The 24658-nt window shown below is 41.2% G+C and overlaps 1 protein-coding gene across 1 annotated transcript in view; it reads right to left on the reverse strand.

Moving 5' to 3' along the window:
* LOC133623052 (breakpoint cluster region protein-like) overlaps window positions 1-24658 on the reverse strand; it is a 107450-nt gene that overhangs the window by 45956 nt on the left and 36836 nt on the right. The window contains exons 2-7 of the mRNA XM_061985979.2: window positions 19233-19405; window positions 14654-14758; window positions 10079-10264; window positions 4060-4167; window positions 3292-3352; window positions 3141-3193 (exon numbers count right to left, since the gene is read on the reverse strand). Of these exons, the coding sequence (XP_061841963.1) occupies window positions 3141-3193; window positions 3292-3352; window positions 4060-4167; window positions 10079-10264; window positions 14654-14758; window positions 19233-19405 (686 nt within the window). The remainder of the gene's footprint in view (window positions 1-3140; window positions 3194-3291; window positions 3353-4059; window positions 4168-10078; window positions 10265-14653; window positions 14759-19232; window positions 19406-24658) is intronic.

Consider the following 24658-nt stretch of genomic DNA (forward strand, 5'->3'; position numbering starts at 1 on the left):
ATTCTGGACCACCATCCACCGCCTCAGGAAGGGGAAGCAGTGCACTACCAACACCGTGTATGGTGCGGATGGTGTTCTGCTGACCTCGACTGCGGAAGTTGTGGATCGGTGGAGGGAATACTTCGAAGACCTCCTCAATCCCACCAACACGTCTTCCTATGAGGAAGCAGTGCCTGAGGAATCTGTGGTGGGCTCTCCTATTTCTGGGGCTGAGGTTGCTGAGGTAGTTAAAAAGCTCCTCGGTGGCAAGGCCCCAGGGATGGATGAGATCCGCCCGGAGTTCCTTAAGGCTCTGGATGCTGTAGGGCTGTCTTGGTTGACAAGACTCTGCAGCATCGCGTGGACATCGGGGGCAGTACCTCTGGATTGGCAGACCGGGGTGGTGGTTCCTCTCTTTAAAAAGGGGAACCGGAGGGTGTGTTCTAACTATCGTGGGATCACACTCCTCAGCCTTCCCGGTAAGGTCTATTCAGGTGTACTGGAGAGGAGGCTACGCCGGATAGTCGAACCTCGGATTCAGGAGGAACAGTGTGGTTTTCGTCCTGGTCGTGGAACTGTGGACCAGCTCTATACTCTCGGCAGGGTCCTTGAGGGTGCATGGGAGTTTGCCCAACCAGTCTACATGTGCTTTGTGGACTTGGAGAAGGCATTCGACCGTGTCCCTCGGGAAGTCCTGTGGGGAGTGCTCAGAGAGTATGGGGTTTCGGACTGTCTGATTGTGGCGGTCCGCTCCCTGTATGATCAGTGTCAGAGCTTGGTTCGCATTGCCGGCAGTAAGTCGGACACGTTTCCGGTGAGGGTTGGACTCCGCCAAGGCTGCCCTTTGTCACCGATTCTGTTCATAACTTTTATGGACAGAATTTCTAGGCGCAGTCAAGGCGTTGAGGGGATCCGGTTTGGTGGCTGCAGGATTAGGTCTCTGCTTTTTGCAGATGATTTGGTCCTGATGGCTTCATCTGGCCAGGATCTTCAGCTCTCACTGGATCGGTTCGCAGCTGAGTGTGAAGCGACTGGGATGAGAATCAGCACCTCCAAGTCCGAGTCCATGGTTCTCGCCCGGAAAAGGGTGGAGTGCCATCTCCGGGTTGGGGAGGAGATCTTGCCCCAAGTGGAGGAGTTAAAGTACCTCGGAGTCTTGTTCACGAGTGAGGGAAGAGTGGATCGTGAGATCGACAGGCGGATCGGTGCGGCGTCTTCAGTAATGCGGACGCTGTATCGATCCGTTGTGGTGAAGAAGGAGCTGAGCCGGAAGGCAAAGCTCTCAATTTACCGGTCGATCTACGTTCCCATCCTCACCTATGGTCATGAGCTTTGGGTTATGACCGAAAGGACAAGATCACGGGTACAAGCGGCCGAAATGAGTTTCCTCCGCCGGGTGGCGGGGCTCTCCCTTAGAGATAGGGTGAGAAGCTCTGTCATCCGGGGGGAGCTCAAAGTAAAGCCGCTGCTCCTCCGCATCGAGAGGAGCCAGATGAGGTGGTTCGGGCATCTGGTCAGGATGCCACCCGAGCGCCTCCCTAAGGAGGTGTTTAGGGCATGTCCGACCGGTAGGAGGCCACGAGGAAGACCCAGGACACGTTGGGAAGACTATGTCTCCCGGCTGGCCTGGGAACGCCTCGGGATCCCCCGGGAGGAGCTGGACGAAGTGGCTGGGGAGAGGGAAGTCTGGGCTTCCCTGCTTAGGCTGCTGCCCCCGCGACCCGACCTCGGATAAGCGGAAGAAGATGGATGGATGGATGGATATAAGTATATATTATATACTGTATATATAATATGTAAATATTACATTTATGTAGGGATGATGTTTGATAAGAAATTATCGAGTTCGAGCCCATTATCGAATCCTCTTATCGAACTGATTCCTTATCGATTCTCTTATCGAATCCAGATAGGTTGTTTTATATGGAAAAAAACAATATTTGGTTTAACAAAAGCTCACTTTTATTTTATAAGGAAAAAATATATATAAAAAAAATAAATAAATATTGACTGTTACCCCCCTAAAAAAATAAAATAAATACATATTGACTGTTGTTACCCAAAGTATATTAAGTGAGATTTTTCAGAAAAACAAATATATACAGTAACACAAAAACAACCTGTCTCTGTGATCACTATAGGTGAATAGCCATGTCTTGAGGCGTTTTTTCCGGTCCATTATTTTTGCTGCTTGTGGGACATCACAGGAAATTTCCTGTGATGTCCCACAGGGCATTTCTTGTGGGACGGGATTCGTTCCCAGGGATTCGAATAAAAACCAACTCTTTTTCTTTACTATAGTGGTCTCGATAACGGGAACCGGTTCTCAAAAAGGGATTCGAGTCCATGGAATCGGTTCTTTTCTTATCGAACGGTTCTTTTATCGAACAACCGGGAGAACCGGTTTCGAACATCATCCCTACATATATGTTATATTTTATATTGCTACTATGGAACATTTTTTGTCCACTTAATACCTGCATTATCCTTCCATCCTTACCCTTTCCATCCTATGAAACTGAGCTACTTTGTGGAACAATTTCCCTTGTGGAACAATAAAGTTTGTCTAAGTCTAAGTCTGCACTAACTAAATAAAGCTTTCAGAAAAATTTATTAGATAAGCAATATTTAACTGAGAGCACTTATTAGTACATTTGTGTCACAAAATGATTATGCTTTGACTTGCAGTAGAATCCTGGTGAAAATTGTCCAGTAATGTATTTTAACAATTAATGTACATTTTTGTATTCAATTATTTTTGTTTTTAAATTATTTTTTTTTAAACTAGTATACTGATACAACTTGTGCTTCACTTTATGTTGATGGTATATATATATATATATATATATATATATATATATATATATATATATATATATATATATATAATGTGTTTAAAAGATTGTACAGTTACATTTTTTGTTTACACTAATTCAAGGGTCAGAGCTACAGGAGCCATTTTTAGGTTTTATTTTATAAGATATTTTTTCAAGAACCACAATTGATAAACAGTCATGATGGATTATTGGTATGTTATTGTATTCTGGTGTGTTAAAAAGAACAACAGAGTACACCGAACCGAACAGTAAAACTGTGTCAAAGATCCGAACTGTGGATTTTGTGAACCGGTCCCCCCCCCCCTACTTTGCAGGTCGACTTACATGCAAAACTAGTGTGCTGCGGGTCACTCGGTCCACAGGCTTGTAAAGAAGAGCTGTAGAGGGGAAGGAATCAGCTCAAAACTAGTCATGGCTCCAAAAACTCCACTAATAATGACCATGTCCACCCTTCATTTCTGCACTCGATACTCACTCTCCAGGGATTTCTTCTCTGATTGATCTTTGCAGTCCTTTGTGCATTTGACTTTGAGATTCTGTTAGGAAGACAAAATAAGTTAATAAAATCATAGTCACCATCAGACCCTCTGTGTGTGGCGCTCCAAACTATAATTGATAGTCGTGGTCTGAAACAAATAATAAATTAACCCACACCTCTTCCGGGGTGTCACCACCTCCAAAGTTATGGTACTCCCATACAGTAAAGTAATGTCTGATCACTACCTTATAAAATTCGAAGTTCTGACTCATTGTCAACAAGCTACCACGTTAACATTTGACAACCAAACAATTACACAAAGCAACTCGGTAAAGAATCTTCGACCCAACTCCCTCGTTTGAGTCACACATTAAGAGTGTTACTAAATCAGCCTTCTTTTATCTCCGTAATATTGCTAAAATTAGTCCCATTTTGTCCACAACCAACGCTGAGAATATTATTCACGCGTTCCTTAAGTCTCGTCTTGCTGATGTGGGATCAGAGCTGAGGATGTTGTTGTTAATGCAGCTCTTTGAGGCATTTGTGATTAAGGGCTAAACTTTGATTGATTGATTGATTGATTGATTGACTGTCCGCATTGCACAATGGTGCAATTAAAACAATTAATACCACTACAAAGAGCTTTGTCTCTCTTTACAATGTGCGGGGTCATTAAAAAACTGCACTGTCATCACTTGTCCCGAGCAGCTGCACCGCATCAAACACTTGGCTGCAGTCCCTGCTGTGTGTAGCATGATTACATACCTCAGATATCTGGGCAAAATGTGTGTTTGCCTGGCAGCACTTGTCTGCCGTCTCCACAGCAACCTCATAGTTATCCACAAAGGCCCGGTACACTCCGAGCTGGCTGGCCTGCAAGAAACAAGAAGAATACAAATCAAGACCAAAACAAAGTTACCAACCAGACTTAACTAAGCAAATAGGTAAAAGGCTTCTTCCATATAATCACTGCAGTGGTTGGTGCAGTGGGTAGCTTCCGATTTCTTTAACAACCATGACAATACATGACCTACTGTGTGAAATATGTTACCCTGTTGCAAAATTAATTGGTCTGTATCAAAGCACAGAAAACTACGACTAATGATTAGAACTTCCCAGCGCAACTTGGACGGCTAGTGGGTTCCACATCATTTAGTTAAATGAAAAGGCCAACAAAAATGTACAATACAGCTATGTCTAATACAAACCCCGTTTCCATATGAGTTGGGAAATTGTGTTAGATGTAAATATAAACGGAATACAATGTTTTGCAAATCATTTTCAACCCATATTCAGTTGAATATGCTACAAAGACAACATATTTGATGTTCAAACTGATAAACATTTTTTTTTTTGCAAATAATCATTACCGGTAACTTTAGAATTTGATGCCAGCAACACATGACAAAGAAGTTGGGAAAGGTGGCAATAAATACTGATAAAGTTGAGGAATGCTCATCAAACACTTATTTGGAACATCCCACAGGTGAACAGGCAAATTGGGAACAGATGGGTGCCATGATTGGGTATAAAAGTAGATTCCATTAAATGCTCAGTCATTCACAAACAAGGATGGGGCGAGGGTCACCACTTTGTCAACAAATGCGTGAGCAAATTGTTGAACAGTTTAAGAAAAACCTTTCTCAACCAGCTATTGCAAGGAATCTAGGGATTTCACCATATACGGTCCGTAATATCATCAAAGGGTTCAGAGAATCTGGAGAAATCACTGCACATAAGCAGCTAAGCCCGTGACCTTCGATCCCTCAGGCTGTACTGCATCAACAAGCGCCATCAGTGTGTAAAGGATATCACCACATGGGCTCAGGAACACTTCAGAAACCCACTGTCAGTAACTACAGTTGGTCGCTACATCTGTAAGTGCAAGTTAAAACTCTCCTATGCAAGGCGAAAACCGTTTATCAACAACACCCAGAAACGCCGTCGGCTTCGCTGGGCCTGAGCTCATCTAAGATGGACTGATACAAAGTGGAAAAGTGTTCTGTGGTCTGACGAGTCCACATTTCCAAATTGTTTTTGGAAACTGTGGACGTCGTGTCCTCCGGACCAAAGAGGAAAAGAACCATCCGGATTGTTATAGGCGCAATGTTGAAAAGCCAGCATCTGTGATGGTATAGGGGTGTATTAGTGCCCAAGACATGGGTAACTTACACATCTGTGAAGGCGCCATTAATGCTGAAAGGTACATACAGGTTTTGGAGCAACATATGTTGCCATTCAATCAACGTTACCATGGACGCCCCTGATTATTTCAGCAAGACAATGCCAAGCCACGTGTTAGTTACATCAATGTGGCTTCATAGTAAAAGAGTGCGGGTACTAGACTGGCCTGCCTGTAGTCCAGACCTGTCTCCCATTGAAAATGTGTGGCGTATTATGAAGCCTAAAATACCACAACGAAGACCCCCGGACTGTTGAACAACTTAAGCTGTACATCAAGCAAGAATGGGAAAGAATTCCACCTGAGAAGCTTCAAAAATGTGTCTCCTCAGTTCCCAAACGTTTACTGAGTGTTGTTAAAAGGAAAGGCCATGTAACACAGTGGTGAACATGCCCTTTCCCAACTACTTTGGCATGTGTTGCAGCCATGAAATTCTAAGTTAATTATTATTTGCAAAAAAAAAATAAAGTTTATGAGTTTGAACATCAAATATCTTGTCTTTGTAGTGCATTCAATTGAATATGGGTTGAAAAGGATTTGCAAATCATTGTATTTCGTTTATATTTACATCTAACACAATTTCCCAACTCATATGGAAACAGGGTTTGTAGATAGATAGAATTGATGTCAAACAGGGTATAAAAATAAACTTCCTTTTCCTTTAACAGCATATGACAAGCACTGGAAATTGCTGTGTCACGTATGCTGTGCTCTGGCTGCATTCACCGTTACAAATGGAACGAAAGCAAGCGATTCGTCACGTGTCTATATATAAATCCACGTATGAATGTGTGTTTCATCTTTTTCCAACACTGAACAAGCTCCTATCCAGATTCCTCCTATAGAATGTTTTTGTTCTCCTTTACTGTGTGTCATGTGGTGAGGCCAGGCTTTTTATGGGGCCAAGAGAAGACTCCAGGCAGTCTGCTCAAATGTGCACGGCAAAACGTGTACTCAAAGATTCTAATCTTGTTCCCTGAAAGTCTCTTTTCAGATGAGGTGTGGCATCTAGGACTTTTCATTCAATAAATGTGTATTTCAAGGGGAAGGACTTGGCAACTGTCAACTTAATATAAGTATCATAATTGTGGGGTTTATATGGCAACTAACACTCTGTCACATAAAGACATCATCATTTCTTCACTTCAAGACCTCCTTGTTGGCCGTTGTTTCTCTGCTACATGTATATACCTCCAGGCAGGGGCGTCACTAGCTTTTAAGGACAGGGGGGGCTTTGCCCCCAGGAGATGCACAGGATGCGAGTGAATGCTACGCACGAGCACAAAACTTCACAAACGGCTAACGAAGACTTAGAAATTATTCATTGTTATTTTTTTATTTTTTTTTAAATGCACGGGACGAAATGAAATGCTCCCCGGGACGATGGCTTTTAACCATATATTTTATTTTTATTTTTATGTATTTATTAATTTTACATTTTATATTAAATGTCTTGGTTTTTCCTCCCTCTGAAAATCCTATTAAATGTTTAACAAGCCATCCTATAATAATAAAACAGCTATTAATGTAACAATACAATAAAACAAATATATTTAATGATGTTTTTTTCATTATTTTAACAATGGGCTTATGTATATTACTTTATATAGATTCTACAAGAAACACAAAACTTAAAAAATAAATGATTTACAATTGCACACACAAGGTTTTGTGCAGCTTCACTCATTGTAAAGGAAGATAATGTGCTTCGTACACCTGCAGGACCGCAAGCAAGGTCGCAGAGAAAATGCGGGCTGGAATTTGAGTGATGTGGGCATTTTCTATATGAACAAGTGGAATGGATTGGATACTGACGCACGAAAGGGGCTCTCTACCTTACGCTACGAAGTGAGGGGAAACTGAGTGAATAATAACAGGTTATGTGATTATTTATTTAAACTCATATTTGGGCCACTTTATAATGAATATGTCGGCATTTATTTGTAAAAAAAAAACAAAAAAACACCAAATTATTTAGGGGGGCTTAAGAATATTTTAGGGGGGCTTGAGCCCCCCTAAAATAGGCCTAACAACGCCAATGCCTCCAGGTTATGTAAAAGCTTCTACCCTCAGGCCGTAAGACTCTTGAACGCGTTAAAATAATCCCCTCAATTCCCCCCAAAAATGGATTAACTCGCTGGAATATAAAGACAATATAACATACATCCATAAACGTGGATGCATATGCAAAAGTGCAATATATTTATCTGTACAGTAATCTATTTATTTATAGCTGCACCTTATTGCTCTTTTATCCTACCATGAGCTATCCATCCATCCATTTTCTATCGCTTGTCCATTTCGGGGTCACGGGGGGGTGTTGGAGCCTAATTTCGTTCTTATCTGTACTGTAAAGTTCAAATTTGAATGACAATAAAAGGAAGTCTAAGTCTCTAATATGTACGGAATGATGTTAGCAAGCAAGAAACCATTTTTTCCATAAAAGGAGAACTGCACTGTTTTTGGAATGTTGCCTATCATTCACATAAAAAGACAAGAACACATATGTTTTCCTTTCTTATGCATTTTAACTCGTAAATAAACGTTAGTAAAAGTCCGCTAACGATGGAGCCAATAGGAGTCGCTCTAAAGTGCTCTTAAAACATCAAAACACCTCCATCATGGTTTTATATACATTATAAGTATATAATGTAGTAGCAGGCACATTCTTAACAACATGTAATATTTACAAGGGATGTCTGACAATATCGGACTGCCGATATTATCGGCCGATAAATGCTTTAAAATGTAATATCGGAAATTATCGGAATCGGTTTCAAAAAGTAAAATGTATGACTTTTTAAAACGCCGCTGTGTACACGGACGTAGGGAGAAGTACAGAGCGCCAATAAATCTTAAAGGCACTTCCTTTGCGTGCCGGTCCAATCACATAATATCTACGGCTTTTCACACACACAAGTGAATGCAAGGCATACTTGGTCAACAGCCATACAGGTCACACTGAGGGTGGCCGTACAAACAACTTTAACACTGTTACTAATAATGCGCCACACTGTGAACCCACACCAAACAAGAATGACACACACCTTTTGGGAGAACATCCGCACCGTAACACAACATAAACACAACAGAACAAATACCCAGAACCCCTTGCAGCACTAACTCTTCCGGGACGCTACAATACACCCCCCCCCCTGTCTCGGGGAGAGCATGTCCCAAATTCCAAGCTGCTGTTTTGAGGCATGTTAAAAAAAAAAAAGCACTTTCTGACTTCAATAATAAATATGGCAGTGCCATGTTGGCATTTTTTTCCATAACTTGAGTTGATTTTTTTTGGGAAAATCTTGTTACATTGTTTAATGCATCCAGCGGAGCATCACAACAAAATTAGGCATAATAATGTGTTAATTCCACGACTGTACATATCGGTATCGGTTGATATCGGAATCGGTAATTAAGAGTTGGACAATATCGGAATACCGGATATCGGCAAAAAAGCCTTTATCGGACATCTCTAATAAACAACAAACATAATCAGAATCAGAATCAGAATCAGAATAGTTTTTATTGCCATTGTTTGAGAACGGGTTCACAAACTAGGAATTTTTCTTGCTGCAATCGTGCAACATAAAACACATATTACACAGATTTGGTTATAAAACAAACACTTACTGTACAATGTCTACTTTCACTGGGATAACGACTGGTAGGCGTTTGGATGAAGAATTAATTATAGTCCGCGAAAAGGGTGAACAAATCAGCGTCTTTTTTTGTCTTTCTGACTATCTCCAGGTCGAAGTTAATGGGTTAGGGTAAATGGGTTATACTTGTGTAGCGCTTTTATACCTTATAGGTACTCAAAGCACTTTGGCACTATTTCCACATTCACTCATTATTACACACATTACCACACTGATGGAAGGAGCTACCGTGCAAGGCCCTAACCGCGACCAATCAGGAGCAAGAGTGAAGTGTCATGCTGAAGGACGCAACAGATATGACTAGGATGGCGGAAGCCAGGGATTGAAAGGAACCCTCAGGTTGCTGGCTTGTACCGCTCTACCAACCGAGCCACACCGTCCCCAAGTTGGCTGTGAAAGTATATCAACTTCTCGGGTTAAGGCCAAATTCTTCTACTATCCAAGTCAGAGGCATGATTTATAATCTAGAATTTACTTTCACCAGCTAACAGGCGAGAGAGCAGCTCCCCAGCGCATGATGTCAATACAGCAGCAAAACTAGTTACTCTCTGTAATCAATGCGCCGCTAAAATAAGTCCCTTAATGTTAGCCCCTATAATAACAATATCACTAATACTTAGTTAATTTCAGGTCACAAAATGTATTGTTGGCGCTTTTTGGCTGTTTTTTAGTGGGTTTTATGAGCGGTTTTATGAGAGGACCTCCAATTGACTTCATTGAGTCAGAATGCATAAAAAAGAAAGAAAAACATGTGTTCTTGTCTTACATAAGGATTGTGAATGATAAGCAAAATTCCATTCCCCTTTAATAATTTCTTGCTCACAAAAATAATTACACTGCTGTACTTAAATGATACGTTTTCATGCCTGAGTTGGCACTTATTACGGGCATTGAGTGGGGGAAAAAGTGAATAAATCTTTAAAAAAAAATGAAATTGTACCAGTCTCTGGAAGAGGTCTCCCACACACTGCTGGTAACTCCAGTCTTGGATACGAGGAAGCAGAGCGTCATAGAAGTCTTTATGGATCTCATGGAGCTCTGGGACTTTGAAGAAAATAGTCTCTATCTGTTGATTGGTCAGCATCGGTTGGGACGTTGTGGCTGCCGCCCTGAGAGGCTTCATGGGCTTTAAAAATAAGAACAGTCAACGTGTTAAACATATAGTCTGAAACGTGTTAAACATATACCGTATTTTTCGGACTATAAGTCACAGTTTTTTTCATAGTTTGGCCGGGGGTGCGACTTATACTCAGGAGCGACTTATGTGTGAAATGATTAACACATTACCGTAAAATATCAAATAATATTATTTAGCTCATTTACGTAAGAGACTAGACGTATAAGATTTCATGGGATTTAGCGATTAGGAGTGACAGATTGTTTGGTAAACGTATAGCATGTTCTATATGTTATAGTTATTTGAATGACTCTTACCATAATATGTTACGTTAACATACCAGGCACGTTCTCAGTTGGTTATTTATGCCTCATATAACGTACACTTATTCAGCCTGTTGTTCACTATTCTTTATTTATTTTAAATTGCCTTTCAAATGTCTATTCTTGGTGTTAGCTTTTATCAAATAAATTTCCCCAAAAAATGCGACTTATATATGTTTTTTTCCTTCTTTATTATGCATTTTCGGCAGGTGCGACTTATACTCCGGTGCGATTTATACTCCCAAAAATACGGTAGTCTGAATGAGGATTCAATAAACCCTGCTTCTTCCGACTCCTTTTCGGACATATTGAATGGTGTAAATCAGTGGTGTCAAAGTCAATTATCTAATTAGGTTGTCATTAGAGATGTCCGATAATATCGGACTGCCGATATTTTCGGCCGATAAATGCTTTAAAATGTAATATTGGAAATTATCGGTATCGGTTTCAAAATTTTCGGTATTGGTTTCAAAAAGTAAAATTTATGACTTTTTAAAACGCCGCTGTGTACACGGACGTAGGGAGAAGTGCAGATCGCCAATAAACCTTAAAGGCACTGCCTTTGCGTGCCGGCCCAGTCACATAATATCTACGGCTTTACACACACACACACAGGTGAATGCAAGGCGTACTTGGTCAACAGCCATACAGGTCACACTGAGGGTGGCCGTATAAACAACTTCAACACTGTTACAAATATGCGCCACACTGTGAACCCACACCAAACAAGAATGACAAACACATTTCGGGAGAACATCCGCACCGTAACACAACATAAACACAACAGAACAAATACCCAGAAGCAGCACTAACTCTTCCGGGACGCTACAATATACAACCCCCACTACCCCCTACCCCTCCCCCCTTACCCCGCCCACCTCAACCTCCTCATGCTCTCTCAGGGAGAGCATGTCCCAAATACCAAGCTGCTGTTTTGAGGCATGTTAAAAAAAATAATGCACTTTGTGACTTCAATAATAAATATGGCAGTGCCATGTTGGCATTTTTTTTCCATAACTTGAGTTGATTTATTTTGGAAAACCTTGTTACATTGTTTAATGCATTCAGCGGGGCATCACAACAAAATTAGGCACATTAATGTGTTAATTCCACGACTGTATATATCGGTATCGGTTGAAATCGGAATGGGTAATTAAAAGTTGGACAATATCGGAATATCGGATATCGGCAAAAAAGCCATTATCGGACATCTCTAGTTGTCATAAACGTTACTCAATTCATAAAAAAACTAAAGAAAACACATTTTTATGCATATTTAAATGTATTCAGTTATAAACATTCATTCACTTTCTTCATTCCTTCATGGATCTAAACATTACCACGGCCGGTATTGTTTTCTAAATTTTTATTGTAATATTTTCAGAATGTTTGTTCTATTTTTGGCCAAAGTAAGACAAAGAAAACAATCTGAAGTTGTCTTTATTTTTGAGTTTTAATGCCATGATTTTAATAGTGTGCACAGATTTTCCTCCATGCGGCCCCTGAGCTAAAATGACTTTGACACCCCTGGTGTAATGTACTCAAGTGATGATCCTGAAAATGTTGTGACGAGCTGTCTTGAGGGACATACAAGTTATTTTTGTTTCTTCACAGTCAAAAGCATATTTCGCTGGCAGTAAGCGAGGGATTGGAACAGCTTGCTCAAACCGAGAGCTCCAACAACTCGCCCGCACAGGCAGGCATGGCGAGGGAGAAGCGCGACCACCCTCAGTCGTTTTGAGTTTCACAGCCAATGCGGCGTGTGTATGTCCAAGCAGAAGCAGGCTAAACTGTCAATCATGGACGCAAAGACGCGACAGAAAAGCACACACTGCAAAAACTGAAATCTAAGTGAGATTAGATATCTCAAATAAGGGTGATATTTGCTTATTTTCTGTCTGATAAGATAATTCTTCTCACTAAGCAGATTTTATGTTTGAGTGTTTTACTTGTTTTAAGGGTTTTGGTCCTAAATTATCTCAGCTGAGATTTGATGACCTATATTGAGTAAAACATGCTTGAAACTAGAATATCAACTGTTGCAAAGCTGTGTCATCGACACTCACAAGTATAAAACTACTTTTTTAAAGTAATAATATCTTATTTCAAGCATGAAAAAAAATCATGACTTTGACACAATTGTGTCTCATAATTAAAACAGGTGACAGCCAAATGGACTTTGCTGTTTTATTTTCAATGAAACAATAGAAAATACGTACTCATATAGTAGTACAGTTGTTATTAGTGAGAATATACTTATTTTTAGGTATTTTTGAGTTCATTTAGGTTAGCTAATTTTACTTGTTTTGGAAAGTCTTGACAAGCCAAATTTTATTGTTCTATTGGCAGAAAATTTTGCTTAGTTCAAATAAAATACCCCTCATTTTTGTATTTTTTGTTCTTGTTTTTGAACACTGACTTTTTGCAGTGCATCACACACACTGGATTGCTTCCCCCAGCAGCAAGACGCCACTGCAGCAGCAGAGGTAAAATAATACAGCCGAATGATTTATTATATTTGACAGCTGTCTGACAGGAGCCCTTGGAATTGTCCCAACTAGGGTTGTCCCGATACCAATATTTTGGTACCGGTACCAAAATGTATTTCGATACTTTTCTAAATAAAGGGGACCACGAAAATAGCATTATTGGCTTTACTTTAACAAAAAACATTGTCCTTAAATTAAATAATGAACATAATAGACAACTTGTCTTTTAGTAGCATGTAAACAAACAAAGGCTCCTAATTAGTCTGCTGACATATGCAGTAACTAGGGCTGCAACAACTAATCGATTAAATCGATTATAAAAATAGTTGGCGATTCATTTAGTCATCGATTCGTTGGCTCTATGCTATGCGCATGCGCAGAAGCAATTTTTTTTTTTTTTTTTTTTTTTAAATAAACCTTTATTTATAATCTGCAACATGTACAAACAGCTGAGAAACAATAATCAAAATAAGTATGGTGCCAGTATGCTGGTTTTTTTTTTAAATATAATACTGGAAAGGATAGAAATGTAGTTTGTCTCTTTTATCCGATTATTAATCGATTAATCGAAGTAATAATCGACAGATTAATCGATTATCAAATTAATCGTTAGTTGCAGCCCTAGCAGTAACATATTGTGTCATTTATCAGTCTATTATTTTGTCAACATTATGAGGGACAAGCTGTAAAAATGAATTAATAATCCACTTGTTCATTTACTGTTAATATCTGCTTATTTTCTGTTTTAACAAGTTCTATGTGAAGTGAATTATATTTATATAGCACTTTTCTCCAGTGACTCAAAGCGCTTTTACATAGTGAAACCCAATATCTAAGTTACATTTAAACCAGTGTGGGTGGCACTGGGAGCAGGTGGGTAAAGTGTCTTGCCCAAGGACACAACGGCAGAGACTAGGATGGCGGAAGCGGGGATCGAACCTGGAACCCTCAAGTTGCTGGCACGGCCACTCTACCAACCGAGCTATACCACCCCTATCTGCACTTCTGTTAAAATGTAATAATCACATATCCTTCTCTTCTTTGATATTTTACATTAGTTTTGGCTGATACTACACATTTTAACTTGAGTATGGATCTGATACCAAGTAGTTACAGGATCATACATTGGTCATATTCAAAGTCATCATGTGTCCAGGGACATATTTTCTAAGTTTATAAACATAAATAAAGATTTTTTGACGATAAAAATTATCGATAGTAGTATCAATAACAAAAGTATCGATAGTAGTTTCGACTAGATACGCTCTTGTACTTGATATCATTACAGTGGATGTGTAGTTCCACAAAATAATCCCCCATGGGGCCAAAGAAAGTTGCTAATAATAGCACTTTTATAAAGTACGTGATAAACACTATTGAATTTGAACTGTTTTGTGTTAATATGTTTGGGTCTTTGGAACAAATTAATTAGATTTACATTATTTCTTGCAGGACAAGTTTTTTTCCGCTTTTGTACAATTTGGTCTCGGATCTTTTGGAATGGATTACTAGCAAAAACCAAAGGGTGCCACTTAACACAGTTAAAAAAAATACTTGTATTAATGTGTGTCAAAAGTCAAACTGACAATCAAAAGTGCTTCTAGGTGGTTGAGGTAGGTCTCCTCACTGGCCAGGATTCCCGACAGAACCCACTTCCTCATCTCCATATCTTTTTCCTGATCCAGCTCCACCTGACGAGAAAAGGCAGAGAGAAAACAATCATATTGGGACACAGCAGCCCTCCTGTTGATGGATGCGTGAAGTACAATTAATAGCCAACACACATGCGGCTTCACATATTATTGTAAGATTAAGGAGGACAAAAAATATTTGATTAAACTCTGGAGGAGTTTTACATTCCAAAGGGCCTCAGTCAGACATGTGTGGTAACCCAAAGAAGACAAATGTGTTTCTAGACCTGAACTTATTACTCCAACAAGTCAAAAACATTAGTCATCCTGGTGCAGGGTATCATGTCGGAACTGCAGCCATTACATTAGCTTCTTTATCAATGTTGAAGACCACAAGTAGTGCACATAAAAGGGAAAGAATACCTCAGATACAAGAGGAACAGGACACGGGGCTGGGGATGTGGCTCTCCTAACATCTGTTTGCCCACACTATGTTTTATGTGCGTGGAATACCCATATGGAGAAGCACTCACATCTGGCTTGTACATTCACTTTGGTCAGCCATTTATAGAACCATTTATCAATTACTGCATACGGATTGACAAGAGAAAAATAATCTATATATACATATATGTACATTAGAGATGCGCGGATAGGCAATTATTTCATCCGCAACCGCATCAGAAAGTCGTCAACCATCCGCCATCCACCCGAACTAACATTTAATCAAACCCGCACCCGCCCGCCATCCGCCACCCGCCCGTTGTTATATATCTAATATAGACGATGCAAGGCATTAGTGAGGTTATAAAGCTTTTGCCTGTTAAAGAAAGGAGACTGATCCAATGCAGTACAGACATTCAATGCGTGCCACGCTGTCACGGCCCAGACGCACACCAGTGCGCAATCATATGGGAGCCGCGCTGAGCGCACCTCCAAGCGCGTGGAGGTGCGATGTCCCTCGCACCTGCGGCGGCTCCACCCGGGCTCGCGCCCGAGGCGGCTCCACCCGGGCTCGCGCCCGAGGCTTCAGCGCGCACCGCGGAGGCCATCCTACTCGTCGCGGCCTAGCCCTCGCGGCTCTCGCTGCCGGCGACGGCCGGGTATGGGCCCGACGCTCCAGCGCCATCCATTTTCAGGGCTAGTTGATTCGGCAGGTGGGTTGTTACACACTCCTTAGCGGGTTCCGACTTCCATGGCCACCGTCCTGCTGTCTATATCAACCAGGGTGAGCCCCACCCCTCTCGTGAGCGCACTGCGCACGGAGTGACCCCTGTTACGCGCCCCCGGCAACAGGGGTGGCGGGCAGGTAAGCTGCGCGGGCGGAGCGCGCGGAGTGACCCCTGTTATGAGCCCCCGGCCACGGGGGTGGCGGGCAGGTAAGCTGCTTACCTGCTGCGCGTGACGCCAGCCGCGGCGAAGGCGGACGAGGCGGGGTGTCGGTGCGGTGGGCGCGGTGGTGACCCTGGACGTGCGTCGGGCCCTTCTCGCGGATCACCTCAGCTACGGCTCCCGGTGGGGCCCTCTCGGGAGAAGGGGCCTCGGTCCCGGACCCCGGCGAGGCGTCCCTTCTCCGCTCCGTAAAAGTGTCCATCTCTTTTTTTTTTCTTCTTCTGTTGTGGCATATGCTGCAGGTGCCTGCTCGTTTTTCGTATGTGGGTAACAACATTTAACTATGTATATATATTTCCCAATTGGTTTAACTGCCACCCGCCTGAATCTATTTAAAATCTAATTTTTTTTTATTTCAACCGCCCGACCCGACTCGCGGATAAAATCTAATTTTTTTTTATTTCAACCGCCCGATCCGCGGATAATCCGCGGACTCCGCGGTTGTGTCCGCAAACCGCGCATCTCTAATGTACATATATACAGTCGGGATCAAAAGTTTTTATACACTTGTAAAGAACATAATGTCATGGCTGTCTTGAGTTTCCAATCATTTCTACAACTCTTTTTTTTTTTTTGGTGATAGTGATTGGTCACAAAAAACATTCATGAAGTTTGGTTCTTTTATGAATTTATTATGGGTCTACTGAAAATGTGACCAAATCTGCTGGGTCAAAAGTATACATACAGCAATGTTAATATTTGCTTACATGTCCCTTGGCAAGTTTCACTGCAATAAGGCGCTTTTGGTAGCCATCCACAAGCTTCTGGCAAGCTTCTAGTTGCATTTTTGACCACTCCTCTTGACAAAATTGGTGCAGTTTGGCTAAATTTGTTGGTTTTCTGACATGGACTTGTTTCTTCAGCATTGTCCACACGTTTAAATAAGGACTTTGGGAAGGCCATTCTAAAACCTTCATTCTAGCCTGATTTAGCCATTACTTTACCACTTTTGACGTATGTTTGGGGTCATTGTCCTGTTGGAACACCCAACTGCGCCCAAGACCCAACATCCGGGCTGATGATTTTAGGTTGTCCTGAAGAATTTGGAGGTAATCCTCCTTTTTCATTGTCCCATTTACTCTCTGTAAAGCACCAGTTCTATAGGCAGCAAAACAGGCCCAGAGCATAATACTACCACCACCATGCTTGACGGTGTTCCTGGGATTAAAGGTCTCACCTTTTCTCCTCCAAACATATTGCTGGGTATTGTGGTCAATTTGTGTTTAATCTGACATAACATGGACAAAGATAAGACCTTCTGGAGGAAAGTTCTGTGGTCAGATAAAACAAAAATTGAGCTGTTTGGCCACAATACCCAGCAATATGTTTGGAGGGTTTGAACTCACAACCTACCGATGTCAGGGCAGACACTCTAACCCAGGGGTGCTCATTACGTCGATCGCGAGCTACCGGTCGATCTCGGAGGGTGTGTCAGTCGATCACCAGCCAGGCATTAAAAAAATAGTCCTAAAAATGAGCGATCATAAATCTTCACTATGACGTCACTTTCGTCACTTGATTGACATTCACGGCACCCGAGGGTCTTCTGAGATGACGCTGGCTGCTGCCAGCTCATTAAAATTACCGACTGGAAGGCGAGAAACACTTTATTTCAACAGACTCTGGCGCCGTACCTGTCGTCAAAACTCCAAAGACCAACTGCACAGTTGCACAGTTGCGCTAACAAAATAAGAGTCTCAGAAAGCTGGCGTGCACAAGCTAGCAAGCTACGGAGTTTGCCGACAATGTATTTCTTGTAAAGTGTATACAAAGGAGTATGTAAGCTGGACAAATAAGATGCCAAAAACCAACCACTTTCATGTGGTATTGGACAGAAAGGAGGACTTTTTTTCTCCTCCTTTAGAAAATGCGGACGTTATCAGCACCACTGTCAAGTCATCAGAATCAGGTAATACACCAACTTACATTATTGTCTTCATGAAAGAAAGGAATCTATATGTGTTAAACATGCTTGTGTTATCTTTAAACACCTTTAACTTATTAACAATATTAACTATATGTGTTAAACATGCTTGTATTATCTTTAAACACCTTTAACTTGTTAACAATATTAACTATATGTGTTAAACATGCTTGCATTATCTTTAAACACCTTTAACTTGTTAACAATATTAACTATATGTATTAAACATACTTGTATTATCATTAAACACCTTTAATTTATTAACAATATTAACTACATGTGTTAAACATGCTTGCATTATCATTAAACACCTTTAACTTGTTAACAAAAACATATATTTCATAAATAAGTAAATATAAATTATATATATGAATGAGGTAGATCCCCACGACTTGATCAATTGAAAAGTAGCTCGCCTGCAGAAAAAGTGTGAGCACCCCTGCTCTAACCACTAGGCCACTGAGTAGGTTACTGAGTAGGTCTCAACTCACCTTAATGTGTGTTCCTAAATTTGTGTACCACGTCTTACATGTAGAGAGCAGTTATGAGAGCAGTTATGATTTTGGTTTACAAAGTAAACAATTAAAAGCCAAAGCTTCGGGCATTGTTTTCTCTAAACGCATACATGTGTCTAACTATATGTATAAATATGTCTAAATATTATACTTTTTTTGAGTCGTCAGCTTCTCGTCTGATTCCCTCGTCGTCATGTGACATGAGTGCGTGACTGCATGTTATGATTTTTCTTACGAATTTCTATGACCCGCCTTATCTTGCCTCTGATTGGCCAGTCCGTAAAGTTTCGCCCTAACCTTAGCCAATTGTGACTCATCATACAAACACCAACCTATCATTATGGTTTTTCTCCGTATGTACGGATGTTCTCATTCATCCAGGTCATTGTATTTTCTCCATGTTTTATGGGGACCTGGATTCGCAGTCCATTTTCTCTCTTTGTAGCTTGTAGCTTTGATGTAAGCTACCTACCTACATGGGTCTAAAAGTAGCTAAGCTACAGAAAAAGCTACTCGTTAAAAAAGTAGCTAAGCTACCGCCAAGCTACTGGAAATGTAGTTAAGCTACATAGCTTAGCTACATGTAGCTTGTTACTGCCCATCACTGAATAATAGCACAGACCAACATTTTGAACCACTTCTACAGCAGTAAAATGTAAGACATATTTAAGAAGTCAACTTAATTTCAGGTCAATGACATTACCGACAGTGTGGACTCAAGGGAACAAGACGACCGGGTGTCTCGGCTGCATCGACTCTTAGAGCGGAGCTGTGGCGGGGAAGAAGGAGACCCGGTGAGGGACAGAGCATCGTGACCAGACTGGTGGTCTTCGGAGTGTTCCAAGTCATAATTGTATGATGGAGGAGCCTCGTTATCTGTCGGAAGCAAAAGAACAAAAAGTCACATTAAGAAAAAGTAGAACCTTTTAATATGTTAGAAATACATTTCTTGGTATAAGCGGTCTTTAGTAGCAATCCGTATATATTAGGGGTGTAACGGTACGTGTATTTGTATTGAACCGTTTCGGTAAGGGGGTTTCGGTTCGGTTCGGAGGTGTACCGAACGAGTTTCCACACGAACATATTAAGCTGCCTAAGCTCTTAACAAGCTGCTCCGCTTTCTTCTGCCTCTGTCTCTGTCAGCACTCTACACAGCACCCAGCATTGTCCCACCCACACAACCATCTGATTGGTTACATACAGAGCGGTAACAGCCAATCGGCAGTGCGTATTCAGAGCGCATGTAGTCAGTGCTTAGCATTTAGCAGGTAAGCATCAGGCAGCGGACTCTCCCCAAATTATAATAAACACCTCCCAGTCAACTACTAGTAACATCACTATGAGCCCGTTGACCTTCTAGAAATATAAAAGGCAGCTCAGCTCGCTTGCAGTCCTGGCTTGAGGTGAAGGCTAATTCGCTTTTAGCGCAACGTTAGCTCATTTTGCGGTGTGTGTGTGTGTGTGTGTGTGTTAGAGATGCGCGGATAGGCAATTATTTCATCCGCAACCGCATCACAAAAGTCGTCCATCCGCCATCCACCCGAACTAACATTTAATCAAAACCGCACCCGCCCGCCATCCGCCACCCGCCCGTTGTTATATATCTAATATAGACGATGCAAGGCATTAGTGAGGTTATAAAGCTTTTGCCTGTTAAAGAAAGGAGACTGATCCAATGGAGCAGAGACATTCAATGCGTGCCACGCTGTCACGGCCCAGACGCACACCAGTGCGCAATCATCTGGGAACTCAAACTGCTGCAAGCAGCTGCGTTCTATCTTGTTTTAACATCCTGTGGCACTCTTCTGGGATCACGGCGGACGAAACTGCTCATGCTCAGGGTGTTTGTGGAGGTTCGGGGTTTTGCACAAATGTGATGCACCATGTTAGATGTCCCGGTTTTGTGACTGTCGTAGACATAAACAGCGTCGCAGCTCTTGCAAATCACGTAGCCAGCATTACTATCATCCTGATTTACAACCTCATAAAAACGAGTCCACGCTGAACTTTTCTGGCCTTTTTTCCCCCTGGTCTTTAGTAATCCCTTTTTTAGTTTGTCGCGTACCACGTTTGCTGCCGGCGTTGCCATCTCTTTTTTTTTTCTTCTTCTGTTGTGGCATGCTGCAGGTGCCTGCTCGTTTTTCGTATGAGGGTAACAACATTTAACTATGTATATATATTTCCGAATTGGTTTAACTGCCACCCGCCTGAATCTATTTAAAATCTAATTTTTTTTAAATTTCAACCGCCCGACCCGACCCGCGGATAAAATCTAATTTTTTTTTATTTCAACCGCCCGACCTGCGGATAATCCGCGGACTCCGCGGTTGTGTCCGCAAACCGCGCATCTCTAGTGTGTGTGTGTGTGCGTGCGAGTGCATGTGTGTGTGTGTGTGTGTGTGTGTGTGTGTGTGTGTGTGTGTGTGTGTGTGTGTGTGTGTGTGTGTGTGTGTGTGTGTGTGTGCGTTACGGACAGCAAAGCCCTGTCTGTCTGTTATTTCACTTTATCTTTTTCTGTGTTGATTGAGCTGTGTTGAAGCAGCAAAAAAGAACATTATGTTAAATGAAGAGTTTCTGTCTCTGATAGTTGATATAATAATGTAACTGCATCATTAAGCCTACATGAACTCCATGGTGTTCAGGGATGAATAGTCTCTCCTATTGCTATTGTACTATTTTTTCAGCGATAGTTACATTAATCATTAGTAATGCAGCAGCCTAGTTTTGAATGGCAGGGTCCCTGCTATCACATGTTGATACAAATATATCATTTACATAATAAAAATCAACTACAGGCTTCCCAAATGCTGTAATAAATTAAGCATGATGAGTTGACTTGAAACTGTTTAATGTTGCACTTTTTATATGTAGAAGAAAAGTTTTGTCATTTTATTTAATCTGAGCAACAACTTCAGGCAGTTTAATGTTGATTAACGTGGGCAGAATTATTATAGTGTTCCCAATGTTAAAAGGATAAAGCCATTGTTTACAAATTTGGTAAATAAATAACCAAAAAATTTATATTTTGTTGTTTTCCTACTGTACCGAAAATGAACCGAACCGTGACCTCTAAACCGAGGTACGTACCGAACCGAAATTTTTGTGTACCGTTACACCCCTAGTATATATTCTGCATAAGTCAACAGGACAGAACCCATTCAATGTGAGTTGTGTTTAATGGTCCCATGAAATCTGTAGCTCACTCTTCCGGCTTGCTGCAGTTAAAATTTGTAATGGATTTTGTATTGTGCATTACTAGCAAACTAGCTTGTGTAAACCCAATGTACTATTGTCAGCCAACAAATAAAAAACAAAGGACACCAAATTTGTTATGATGGACTGAAGTGAGAGATACTATATTTCTCATATTACACAACAGTCGCCTAATAGAATTCTAGAAATGTCATTGTCACCATCATTTAATGTTATTATGTTGCATATATTGCACCCCACAAAGAGTTATGAAAATCAACTGGGCCAGAAGCCTTGCGAACAATAACAGTGGACATCACTAGAGATGTCCGATAATGGCTTTTTTGCCGATATCCGATATTCCGATATTGTCCCACTCTTAATTACCGATTCCGATATCAACCGATACCGATATATACAGTCGTGGAATTAACACATTATTATGCCTAATTTTGTTGTGATGCCCCGCTGGATGCATTAAACAATGTAACAAGGTTTTCCAAAAGAAATCAACCCAAGTTATGGGAAAAAATGCCAACATGGCACTGCCATATTTATTATTGAAGTCACAAAGTGCAGTTTTTTTTAACATGCCTCAAAACAGCAGCTTGGAAATTGGGACATGCTCTCCCTGAGAGAGCATGAGGAGGTTGAGGTGGGGGGGTTAGTGCTGCAAGGGGTTCTGGGTATTTGTTCTGTTGTGTTTATGTTGCGTTACGGTGAGGATGTTCTCCCGAAATGTGTTTGTCATTCTTGTTTGGTGTGGGTTCACAGTGTGGCGCATATTTGTAACAGTATTAGTTGTTTATACGGCCACCCTCAGTGTGACCTGTATGGCTGTTGACCAAGTATGCCTTGCATTCACTTGTGTGTGTCAAAAGCCGTAGATATTATGTGATTGGGCCGGCACCGCAAAGGCAGTGCCTTTAAGGTTTATTGGCGCTCTGTACTTCTCCCTACGTTTGTGTACACAGCGGCGTTTTAAAATGTAATAAATTTTACTTTTTGAAACAGATACTGATAATTTTGAAAACAATACCGCTAATTTCCGATATTACATTTTAAAGCATATTGTCTGATATTATCGGACATCTCTACACATCACTATATTATAAGACAAAAGTATGGATATAATAAATATACTGAATCTGTAGATATATCCTCTGAGTGTTGTGAAGGAACAAAACATATCAAAAGAAAGAATACTGGGATGCAATTTTGAAAATAAATCAGTGCCGGCTGTTGTCTGGCACACTTATGTGTATGCTGCAAGCATATTTGTATTGGCAAACTATTGCAGTCGAACACTAAACAGCATGCAGTCATTTGTCATGTATCAAATCCTCTTTAGACCTTGACAACCCTGTGTTCTTGTCTGTGCCAGCCACCGAGTGCTTGTGCCAGGTGAGTGGATAACAGGCAACACGCACGCAACGCTCATGCCTGCAACAGTATGTCCACTATGTCGTTGGTTTTTAAGATGAACCCAAGACAAGATGACACATTTAATTATATGGTCGCGACAGAGTGGAATTTGAAATGAAGCAACAGGCTGACGGTCACCATACACCAGAAAAACAAGTGCTTTAGGTTTTGGACACCCGTATGAAAAAGATCAACAAGCTGGATATCTTGTGATCTTCGTAATTACAAAACCCAAAATTAATGAAGTTGGCACTTTGTGTAAATGGTAAATAAAAACAGAATACAATGATTTGCAAATCCTTTTCAACCTATATTCAATTGAATGCACTGCAAAGACAAGATACTTACCGTTCGAACTGGAAAACGTAGTTATTTTTTGCAAATATTAGCTCATATGGAATTTGATGCCTGCAACATGTTTAAAAAAAGCTGGTACAAGTGGCAAAAAAGACATTAGAAAGTTGAGGAATGCTCATCAAACACTTATTTGGAACATCCCACAATTAAACAGGCTAATTGGGAACATGTGGGTGCCATGATTGGCTATAAAAGCAGCTTCCATGAAATGCTCAGTTATTCACAAACAAGGATGGGGCGAGAGTCACCACTTTGACAACAAATGCGTGAGCAAATTGTTTAAGAACAACATTTCTCAACCAGCTTTTGCAAGGAATTTAGGGATTTCACCATCTACGGTCCGTAATATCATCAAAAGGTTCAGAGAATCTGGAGAAATCACTGCACGTAAGCGATGATTTTACGGACCTTCGATTTCTTAGGCGGTATTTCATCAAAAAGCGACATCAGTGTGTAAAGGATATCACCACATAGGCTCAGGAACACTTCAGAAAACCACTCACAGTAACTACAGTTGGTCGCCACATCTGTAAGTGCAAGTTAAAACTATACTATGCAAAGCCAAAGCCATTTATCAACAACAACCAGAAACGCCGCCGGCTTCACTGGGCAAAAGCTCATCTAAGATGGACTGATGCAAAGTGGAAAAGTGTTCTGTGGTCTGACGAGTCCACATTTCAAATTGTTTATAGAAACTGTGGACATTGTGTCCTCCGGACCAAAGAGGAAAAGAACCATCCGGATTGTTATAGGCGCAAAGTTCAAAAGCCAGCATCTGTGATGGTATGGGGGTGTATTAGAGCCCAAGGCATGGGTAACTTACATATCTGTGAAGGCGCCATTAATGCTGAACGGTACACACAGGTTTTGGAGCAACATATGTTGCCATCCAAGCAACCGTATCATGGACGCCCCTGCTTATTTCAGCAAGACAATGCCAAGACATGTGTTACAACAGCATGGCTTCATAGTAAAAGAGTGCGGGTACTAGACTGGCCTGCCTGTATGTAGTCCAGACCTGTCTCCCATTGAAAATGTGTGGTGGAATATGAAGCCTAAAATATCACAACGGAGACCCCCGGACTGTTGAACAACTTAAGCTGTACATCAAGCAAGAATGGGAAAGAATTCCACCTGAAAATCTTAAAAAATTGG

Source organism: Nerophis lumbriciformis, linkage group LG12 (genome assembly GCF_033978685.3).
Source record: "Nerophis lumbriciformis linkage group LG12, RoL_Nlum_v2.1, whole genome shotgun sequence".
Classification (NCBI taxonomy): Eukaryota; Metazoa; Chordata; class Actinopteri; order Syngnathiformes; family Syngnathidae; genus Nerophis; species Nerophis lumbriciformis.